Here is a 10,477-nt window from a genome sequence, read left to right as displayed (position 1 = left end):
TGTTAAGCACCTCTGCCTTTTCCTCATCCTTTGTCACTCTGTTCCCCTTTCTATCTAACAAGGACTGGAGGTTGTCCTTGGCCCTTCTCTGCCATTCAGATATTTAAAGAAACACTTTTTATTTACCTTGACAGCTGTGGCCAGCCTGAGCTCCAAGTGGGCTTTTGCTTCTCTCATTTTTCCTCTACAAGACCTAGCAACTTCCTTGAACTTCTCCTGGGACACCTCCCCTCTTTTCCAAAGGTGATACACTCTCTTTTTAATCTTTAATCCCTTCAGCAGCTCCCTGCCCATCCAGTCTGTCCCCATATGGGAGGTTCTCCAGCCCTCTGATCCTCTTGGTGGCTTTCTCCAGACTCAGTCCAGCAGCTTTGTCTCTCTTATGTTGAGGAACTCAGAGTTGGACATCTCCCAGAACTGAAGATAGGAAGCAGGGGCAGTGCTGTTTGCTGTTAGGTGGTGGTTCATTGTAGGGGAAGAACATCAAAGGGAGCTTTCTAAGATCTACTATCAGCCCTCAAAGCAGTTCCCTCGAAGTCTCCTCTGCTAAACCCTCAGGCAGCCCTCATCAGAGCAGCCCTTCCTACACCACTGACTAACCATGGCAAGCTGACAGCAGCCTTTTTTTGTGGCACCTCAGTGGTTTCAATCTTGCAGCCAGGTCAGTGCTGGGCACTGCAGAGTTTGGAGTTTCCCAAAAGCACTGTACTAACAAGTGATCTCTTTCCTTCATGGATACATGGTGGAGGCAACAAATCTCACTCCCTGAACCAGCTACACCCTAAACAGCTCCAGTTTGGGTGCACAAAACGGGAGATTGCTGGGCCAAAGGCCCAGTGAGCTGATGAATCACACCCTCTGAGGTAGAAACATTCCTGTCTTCTTTCAGAGGGTTGTCTCTGATGGCCCCAGAGCTGCTGACAATCTTGGAGACACCTGAGAGGTCAGAAAACACTCCCTTGGGTTTTGTGATCCAGCAATCTATCCCATGCCCTCTGATAACTGAGTGAGGGCAGGTGATAGGATGAGAGACAACAGACTGAAGCTCGAGGAGGGGAGATTCAGAGTGCAGATTAGGAACAAATTCTTTCCAGTGAGGCTGGTGAGACACTGGAAGGGGTTGCCCAGAGAGGTTCTGCATGCCCTCTCCTCGGAGGTGTTCTGGGCCAGGTTGGATGAGGCCTTGAGCAACCTGGACTAGTGGGAGGTGTCCCTGCCCATGGTAGTGGGGTTGGAACTGGATGAATTTTTGAGGTACCTTCCAACCCAGATCATTCTATGGATGCACAAATCATTAAACCCAACCTTCAAATCAACACCTCCATGGCCTTTAAACCATGTCACCAAGTGCCATGTCCACATGGATCTTGAACACTTCCGGGGGGGGATGACTCCACTATCACAGGTCAGCACCTCTGACAGTCTATTTCCTACGTCCTGGCTCAAAGCTTTTGCCAGCCCTGCTCCCAGACGTCCCAGCAGGCTGGCCTCAGGCTCTACTGCCTGGCCTGCCTGGCCTCCTTGGCTGCCACGATCAGAGGAACCAGGCAGGACACAGGTCCGGCTGCGGTCACAAACGGGTGCTGGCCAGGAGAAGAACAAGCATGGACCATTACTTCCCAACCTCAGCTCCTCCCAGCCTCAAGCCATTCCTGAGGAAGCCCCCGTGCCTCTAGGACATGCTGAGCCCAGTGGTGTCCAGGCCCAGCTGCTGCTCTGCAGGCCAGCCAGGCGCAGGTTTGCAGCACCAGGAGCAGAGCAGCAGACACAGGGCAGAGCAGCGACGGACACAGCCCTGGCTTGCAGCACGGTAGGGCTCTGAGCAGCCTGCTCCAGTGGAGGATGGGCTGCTCCCTGCAGGGCCCTTGGCCTAGACGACCTGCAGCAGTGCCTTCCCACTCAAACCACTCTGTCCCTCTGCTTACTCTTCGCTTGAGCAGCACCAAGGTTGCCACCAATGTGAGCAGCCTCTGGAGGGGCCTCGAAGTTGAGCCCGGGAGAAAACCCCTTCCTACTGCAGCTTCTTCCCTTGCAGCCCTTTGCATTTTACCTCCAAAAGCTCCTTGGCAGACCATCTCCTCTGCACATCCACCTCCAGGCAGTGCTGCAGGAAGTCCAGCAGCTCAGCTGACAGCTGCCCTGGGTTCTGCAGCTCTGGGCTCCCCTTGGTGGCTATCAGGGTTCCCACCTGCAGAAGAAGCAAAGACAGGACTTGGTCTCTTTCTCTCGTCCCCACCAATGTTCACACAGCCTCCTCTTTGCTTTCTGAGCTCCAGTTTCCAGAGGCAGTTTCTTCTCTGGCAGAGGGTCAGAGGTGATATTGCCAAACCAACAAAGAGCCCCTGGTGCAGCCACAGGCATACCAGCATCAAAATGGCCTGGCCTTGACAGGTGGCTGCTGTGGCTGACCCACTCACTATGAACTACAGCAGCAGAAGCAGATTTGACTGCCACCAAGCAAAGGTGCTCCAATGTCCTGCTCTCCACTGGATACAAATGGTCACCAGGTCTGATCAGAGCCATGAGCAATCCCAGCCCTGTGCTGAGGAGCGAGCCATGGGCACTGCTGGCAGTTTGGGAAGACTCCCTTGCCTGGAACTAGGCTTGGGAGACTTCACTTGAAAGCTCCCCAGTTGGAGACACCTGCCCTTGGAAATCTCTCAAGACACAGCCCAAGAGAGTTCAAATTCCCAGGGCAAGTGTCCAGGCTGGCACATTTTCATCTGCCTCTGTGTCGCCTCTGCTCCGAGGGTCCTCTCCTAACGGAACCCAAGCTGCACACTACTGCTGCTGCTGCTGTGCTCCAGTGCCATTGGCAGAAGCAGGCCTTGGGGGGACCAGTTCCAGCTGCTGTGACCAAGATCTTATCTCAGAGCAGACACAGCAGTGGCAGCTGCTTGTGTGCACCTTACCCTGCTGTATTGTTCGTGGCTGTAAGGTGGTTCTCCTTCTGCCATCTCGATGGCAGTGATCCCAAGGGACCAAATGTCCACCTTGGGACCATAAGGCTCCCTCTTAACCACCTCTGGCGCCATCCAGTGAGGGGTCCCAACGCACTCCCTCATCTTGCTCTTCTCGCAGGTGAGCTGAACACAGAGTCCAAAGTCAGCTGAGGAGAGAAACAAGCTTGTTAAAGCAGCTAGGATGGTGAAGCCAGGCACCAAGCAGCTCTGGGCACCTCCTTCCTCTCCACCCTTCTCTGCTGGCTGGAGCTGCCCTCTCAGCTTGCAGCAGAGCTCAGGCCACGAGCACAGGCACCACTTTTGGGTAACTGCCAGTCAGGCAAGAGCAGCCCCACAGCAGCCCTGCAAACACTGCCCCTGCCCAGGGACACCTACCCACTTTGACGGCCCCGTCCATGCCCAGCAGGATGTTGTAGCTTTTGATGTCACGGTGGACGATGCTGTTGGAGTGCAGGAAGTCCAGGCCCTGCAGACACTGACAGAGCAAAGAGAAACACAAGGGCCAGAAGGAAGGACCTGATTCCATCAGTGCAGAAAGGAAATGGCTCTGAGGGGTTGCAGTTCTAGAGGACTTGTGAGCAGTGCCAGAAGACTGTGCTGTCAAGAGGCACAGCTGGCTGCTCCAGCACTTGCACAGAACAACCTTCTAAAGGAAGGCACAGCAGCTTGTGCAAGAGAAATGTCCATTGCTGCAGACTCTCCCCTGAAAGCAAGGCAGCACAGCAGCTGCTGCTGCAGCTCTGCTACCTCCAGCCAGCTGACAGACCCTGTTTTGCCCAGGCAGGCAAGTCCCTTCCTTCAGCATGAAGGGCATCACGTTGGGTGGGAGGCTGCATGACACAGACTGGATGGTTGGGCTCTACAGCAGACTTGAAAGAGCCTGGTGCCCTGGGAAGGCTGGGAAGAGCAAAACTGCCACGACCAAGAGAGAGCACAGTAAGAGGAGAGAGGAGTGGAGCAGCTGAGAGCAAGAAGTGCAGTGCTGCTGACAGGCAGGGCACTTCAGATGTCCTTTCCTCTGCGTCTTGTAAAAGCAAAGGAGAAACAGAAGCCTCTCGAGAGGACATGGCTCATGTTCTCACCACTTGCTGCCAACCACCCTCCTGTGCACATCACCCCGTGGGTCCCTCACCTCCCTACAGATGGCTGCTGTCTGCTCTTCCTCTATCCACATCTCCAGGACAACATCGGCCAAGGACCCTCCATCCAGGTACTCCATCCCAATCAGCAGCTCCTCACCTGCCATGTAGCTGAGAAGAAAGCAATGGCAGAGGAGATCAGCACCAGTGAACTCATCTGTAAACTGGCTGGCAGGATGGGGACCACCACTGACGTGGTAACACAGCTCCTCACCTGTCTAAGTAGTTGACAAGGTTTGGGCTCTTGTTGCCCTTGATGAACCTGATTTCACTCAGGAGAACCACCTCTGCCTCTTTCTGGATGTTAATGTGCTTGATAGCCACCTGCAGTGGCATGGCAAAGCAGGAAGGGGAGCAGCCTGTTGCAGCAGCTCAGAAGGAACACACAGCGAGTGCCGCTGGAGCGCCACGGCCGAGCTGTGCCAGACTGGCCTGGTATTGGCCACGGCAGCTCAGGACCTTGCTTCACAACCTCCTGCTTCTCTGCTGCCTTGGCTACTAGCTACAGGACATAAGGCCACCTACATTTGGCCTTGTAAACCTCTACAAATGCTCTTCAGATGTGCAGCCATAGATCTCTCCCAGCACTGTCTGGCCCTGCATTCTCCTCAGCTGGACCTCACTTAGCACCTCAGCCTCAGAGCAGTCCTAAAGGGATCAGGAGAGCATCTCTCTTGCAAGGAGAAGCTGAGAGACCTGGGGCTGTTCAGCCTGGGGAAGAGAAGAGTGAGAGGGAGACCTGGGGCTGTTCAGCCTGGGGAAGAGAAGAGTGAGAGGGAGGCCTGGGGCTGTTCAGCCTGGGGAAGAGAAGAGTGAGAGGGAGACCTGGGGCTGTTCAGCCTGGGGAAGAGAAGAGTGAGAGGGAGGCCTGGGGCTGTTCAGCTTGGGGAAGAGAAGAGTGAGAGGGAGGCCTGGGGCTGTTCAGCCTGGGGAAGAGAAGAGTGAGAGGGAGACCTGGGGCTGTTCAGCCTGGAGAAGAGTGAGAGGGAGACTTGGGGCTGTTCAGCCCGGGGAAGAGAAGAGTGAGAGAGAGGCCTGGGGCTGTTCAGCCTGGAGAAGAGAAGAGTGAGAGGGTATCTGATCAGTACCTGAAGAGTAAGGGTCACTGGGATGGGGCCAGACTCTCTGCAGTGCTGCCCAGTGATAGGACACGAGGCAGTGGACACAAAGTAGGGCCCAGGAGCTTTCACTTCTACCCAAGAAAGTACTTCTTTACTGTGAGGGTGCTGGAGCACAGACCAGGCCTGCTCACAGAGATGGTGGAGTCTCCTTCTCTGGAGAGACTCCAAGCCCACCTGGATGCCATCCTGGGCAAGCTGCTCTAGGTGAACCTGCTTTAGCAGGGGAGCTGGACTGGGTCACCTTCAGAGATCCCTTCCAACCCCACCGTTCTGTGAAGATGAGTTTGCTTCACCTCCTCCCACCTGCGGGCAGTTCAACAGCTACTGGTTGAAGGGCCCTCCCCAGCAGGACTAGAAAGGACAGGAGGGGAAAGAAGCCAAAGGCAAAGAACAGGGAGAGTCCAGAGAGAGCAGTGAAATGCAGCTGCCTCTGCACCCTCGCCCCATAACTGCTCTGTGCCTCACAGCATTTCTGTTCTCCAGCTCCATCACAAAGCCTGGCAAGACTGAAACACAGCTCTCCAGGCCTGCCCACTGGAGAGGCACTGGGAAGGCAGGTCTGGATAGTGACACACACCTGGGGTCTGGAAAGGGCCAGAGCTGAGCACTTAGCTCAGCCGCGACACGGCACAGGAGTGGCTGCTAACGACACCCAGCGTCTGAAATCCAACTGCTCTGCTTAGCTTCAAGGTTCCCTGCCTCTTTCCAGGCATGGGATGGGACCACATTCACTGCCAAGCTCCCATGAGAAATGTTACTCAGTCGAGAACACATCCTGAGCACAGCAGGACATTGCCTTAACCCTGGCAGCATGCAGATGATGCCACTGTGCTAAGTGGGCTCTGCAAACACTGTGTTTGATACTGGCAGTGATGCTGCATGGCAGGAGGGAGGGAATGCACAGAAAGAGAACCTGTTTCACTGTACCTCACCAAGGCAGATACTATCTGGGAGAAAGGATCCATCAGTAGGGCTCTGTCAGGGAGAATGCTGCTGCTGTCCAGAAGCACTGGCTGGGGAAGAAGAAAGCCAAAGAAGTGAGTGTTAATCTTCATGGTTGGCCAAAAGCCATCTCCTGGCTTGGCAGGGTGGGCTGGGGAGGCTGTTTTGGGGTGGGTTTTGCTGGTGTTTGGTTTTGTGTTGGGTTTGTTTCTAATCAAAGCTGTAAGCTCCTGCAGACATAACAGCTTGTCTCATCTCCTCCTTTAATAATCACCTCGCTTACAGATACAGAGCTGAGGTCTCTGTGCTGGAACAGAGCTGCTCTGATGAACATTCACTTTGCATCCATCCTGCTCTTGCTCTTACACAGGGACTCACCTCGGGAGGTCTGTGGGAGGAAGATGCATAGGGAGGGGCTGGATCATGGTGAGAGAGTGGCTGAGCTCTTGCCTAGCAAAGTGGTGATGGCAATAAGAGGATTCATCCAGGCTGCTATTGAAGAGCTGCAGCAATGGGGAGCGCCGCAGGTGGAACAGGAACTGCACCAGAAAGGTGAGAGAAGACAAAAGTCAGTGTGCTGCCAAAACTTCTCCCCCTCAGGATAATCTTTCTGAGTACTGACTGCTTTGGAAGGAAAAAAAGAGTCCCCCCAGGGTGGTGAGACACTGGGAGGGGTTGCCCAGGGAGGCTGTGGATGCCCCATCCCTGGAGATGTTCAAGGCCAGGTTGGGTCTTGAACAAGCTGCTCTGGTGGGAGGTGTCCCTGCCCGAGGCAGGGGGTTGGGACTAGCTCAGCTTTAAGGTCCCTCCCAACCAAACCATTCTGATTGATAACTCCACCGAGTTCTTCCCTCAACAGCCACTCGTGGCACTGAACCCACCAAATGAAAAAGAATCTGCTCACTTCCCCTTGTGCCTGATGAACAACCTGAGATGTTTCACCATCATTCTCCCTCACCCTTCTGCACTTCTCTCATGGCTGTAGGAAGTGCACTTCTGACCTGGGGATACCAAGAAAATGATCCTGACAACCTGAAGGAGTTGGGATCATCTTTGCTGTGCTGGCCACATCTCTGGCACTGTTGGCAGTAAAACAGCTACTTTGGTTATGTCTCTGCCTTTTCTGCTTTAAAGGATTAAGGTTTGGCTCTGGTTGGTTGGGTTTTGCTTTGGGGCTTTTGTTAAGGAATGATCTTTTGGTTGTTTTCAAGCAAAACCCCCATGACATGAACGTGACAACAACAAGCAGCACACACTCTACAGGCTCTGTAAGTGACTCATTGCTGTGTCCTAGTGGAATGAGGAAGATGTTCTGATCTCTTCACTCAGCTTCACAGAGGTGTGAAATGATCTAAGAATGAAGGAAACTATTTCTAGTACTGCCCAAAGGTTTCACCATTAATTCAGGGATACTGCACTGCACTTCAGCTGCTCTGTGTGCTCTGACAGGCTGAGGGAGCTGGGGTTAGCCAGCCAGGAGAAGAGAAGGCTCCGGGGAGAGCTAACAGCAGCCCTCCAGTACCTGAAGGGGTCTACAAGAAGGATACAGAAAGATTGTTTACAAAGGCCTGCAGTGACAGGACAAGGGACAAAGGCTGCAAAGCAGAGCAGAGCAGACTGAGATTGGATGGTAGGGAAAAGTTCTGCGCTGTGAGGGTGTGGAGCAGGTTGCCCAGGGAAGTAGTAGAGGCTCCATCCCTGCAGATATTCAAGGTGAAGCTTGGCAGGGCTTTGGGCCACCTGATCTAGCTGAGGCTGACCCTGCTTACTGGAGGGAGGGTTGGACTGGATGACCATTGGAGATGCTTTCCAACCCAAACCATTCTGCCATTCCCTGAGCCACTTCTGCAGCAACCTGCTCCCCTCCAGAGCAGCAGCAGCAGCCTGGCACCTCACCATCTGCCCACTGCAAACCAGAAGCAGCAGTGGGTTTAGCTCTTTAACTGACTGCACAGCAAGGGTGGAGACATCGCTGTGCTCTGCTGCTCAGACCTTTGCTTGCTACTGGCCCTGTGTCAGCCTCATCTTGGTGCCAGGGAAGGTCATGGAGAAGATCATCCTGAGTGCCAATACTCAGCACGTGCAGGGCAACCAGGTGATCCAGCCCAGCCAAGACAGACAGACAGGCAGATTCAAAGCTGGCCAGAGGCCCCTACCCACCTGCACTGTCCTGTGTTTGAAAAAGCAAGCTTGTCACCTTGGCCCTGAAGAACAAATCCAGGCTGCAGTTCTCTCTCACTTTAACACTCCAGCCACTCTGCCATGTAAATACAGTTTGATGGAGAAATCTCACCCCCTCATGGCAGCCATCAGAAGCCTGCCAAAGAAAGCCCCGTGTCAGTAACTGCATGCAGCAAGCATGATCCCACTGCAAGTACCATACTCACAGGGGTTTGCTGCTTTCCCAGGAGTAACACAGCAGTCTAACAGAGGCCAGAGCCTAGAAAGTCCAATGGCAGCTCTGAGGAAGAGCAATCACAGAGTCATAGAATTATTCTGGTTGGAAAACATCTTTAAACCCATCAAGTCCAATCATTCCCTACCTCTGCCAAGTCTGGTGCTAAACCATGACCCTTTGCACCACATCTCTGCCTCTTAGAAATGCCTGCAGGGAGGGGGATTCAACCACCTCCCTGGGGAGCCTCTTCCAGTCTTTGAGAGCCCTTTCAGTCAAGAAGTGTCTTCTAATACCCAACCTAAGCACCCCTGGTGCAGCATGATGCCATCTCCTCTCATTCTGTCACTCCTTTCAGGGAGCTGCAGAGAGCAAGAAGGTCTCCCCTGAGCCTGCATTTCTCCAGGCCAAACAACCCCAGCTCCCTCAGCTGCTCCTCACCAGACCTGTTCTCCACACCCTTCACCAGTTCTCTTACCCTTCTCTGGACCTATTCCATCCCCTCAATGTCTTTCTTGGAGTGAGGGCCCCAAAACTGAACCCAGTCCTCAAGATGTGGCCTCACCAGTGCTGAGCAAATCAGATCCCAGCACAGGGAATGCTCCAAATGAACACCCAGGCAAGTTCTTCCTACTTAGCAGTTTACAACCCAAGCAGGAGACACCAGAAGCCAGACAAAAATAAGTCTGCTTGTTAAAAAACCATAAACAGCTACATTTGGTGCCAGAAAATGTAATAGCACTGCTTGGACACTGACAGAGCCTGTCCACCACCAGCCTAGTACAGAGACAGGACACAGGGTGGGGAACATCCTGGTCTGAGCTAAGGGCCCTGCCTCAGCCCACAGCCGAGGCACCACACAGAACAGAGCCACAGAAACATTCAGCTTGGAGAAGCCCCTCAAGGTCACCAGGTCCCACCATGATCCCTACTCTGCAAGGTGCACCTTAAACCATACTCCCAAGCACCACATCCAGACGACTTTGAAGCACATCCAGGGGCGGTGACTCAGCCACCTCCCTGGGCAGCCCATTCCAGTGCCTGGCCGCTCCTGCTGGGAAAAACACTTCCCTAATCGCCAGTCTAAACCTACCCAGCTGCAGCCTGAGGCCATTCCCTCTTGTCCTGTCAGCTGGGAGAAGAGAGCAGCACCAGCCTCTCCACAACACCCTTTCAGGTAGCTGCAGACAGTGATGAGGTCTGCCCTCAGCCTCCTCTTCATCGCACTCATGTCTGTGGCGGGGGCATTGCCGTGGCCGATCTGGCGGAGGGGAGCAGTGAATGAATGCCAGAGGAGAGTTCTAACAATAGGTACAGTTATTAAACTCCAATATTCCAACTCTGGCCACCCCCAGCCACTGAGCTCTAATATGGAATTGTTCTTTACAGGTTCTGAAGCCATTCTGGGAATCTCTCTCTGCAGGAGCTTATTCAGAGCCAGCAAACATTCAAACTATGCCCAGAGAGAGTTTCCCGCGGCTCAGTGCCACCTGGGGGCTCAGACTGTTTGCCCAGCAAAGCTGAGCTGAAAGCTGCTCTCTGCTCTATGGCAGAGGTGACAGAAGTCACAGAGGCATCTGCTCACAGCTCTTAGCAATCACCCTCTGGGGCTGCCTCAGCCTGTGCCCAGTGTCCAGTGCTTCAGGGTCTCTGCCTGTGGACTCTGAGGCTGGAATCCTCTGGCGTCAGGGCAAATGGCAGCCTCTGGCCTTGTGCTGCTGGCTCCTGCTGGCTGCTCTCTTCAGGGGCACGCAGGCAGGATCTGCAGGGGCAGAGGCAGGACTCTGTGCAGTCTGAGCACGGGTCTGATGCTGGCTAAAGGCAGGCACACAGCTGCAAGGCAGCAGGCAGGCAGGCAGGCAATAGAGCGGAGCCGCAGGGGATGTGGGCAGGCTGCAGGTGAGCCTCTGCACCCCT

General features: G+C 54.2%; 1 protein-coding gene and 1 long non-coding RNA gene across 2 annotated transcripts; one reads left to right on the top strand and one right to left on the bottom strand.

Moving 5' to 3' along the window:
• Nucleotides 1–1,496: 1,496 nt before the first annotated feature.
• Nucleotides 1,497–4,438, bottom strand: LOC135192654 (serine/threonine-protein kinase PAK 3-like). The gene is made up of 6 exons (XM_064175926.1): nucleotides 4,317–4,438; nucleotides 4,096–4,213; nucleotides 3,339–3,438; nucleotides 2,913–3,109; nucleotides 2,051–2,188; nucleotides 1,497–1,583 (listed from the first exon to the last, which is right to left on the bottom strand). The coding sequence occupies exons 1-6, from the start codon at nucleotides 4,436–4,438 to the stop codon at nucleotides 1,497–1,499; spliced, it is 762 nt and encodes a 253-aa protein (XP_064031996.1).
• Nucleotides 4,439–6,239: 1,801 nt separating this feature from the next.
• Nucleotides 6,240–7,173, top strand: LOC135192783 (uncharacterized). Its single transcript, XR_010309029.1, has 3 exons — nucleotides 6,240–6,260; nucleotides 6,654–6,717; nucleotides 7,151–7,173. It is a non-coding gene; the product is annotated as an uncharacterized LOC135192783 (long non-coding RNA).
• The last annotated feature ends 3,304 nt before the right edge of the window (nucleotides 7,174–10,477 follow it).

The sequence above is a fragment of the Pogoniulus pusillus genome, chromosome 43, assembly GCF_015220805.1.
Source record: "Pogoniulus pusillus isolate bPogPus1 chromosome 43, bPogPus1.pri, whole genome shotgun sequence".
Classification (NCBI taxonomy): Eukaryota; Metazoa; Chordata; class Aves; order Piciformes; family Lybiidae; genus Pogoniulus; species Pogoniulus pusillus.
The sequence above is the reverse complement of the archived record's forward strand: the minus strand, read 5'-3'. Positions and strand labels throughout refer to the sequence as shown.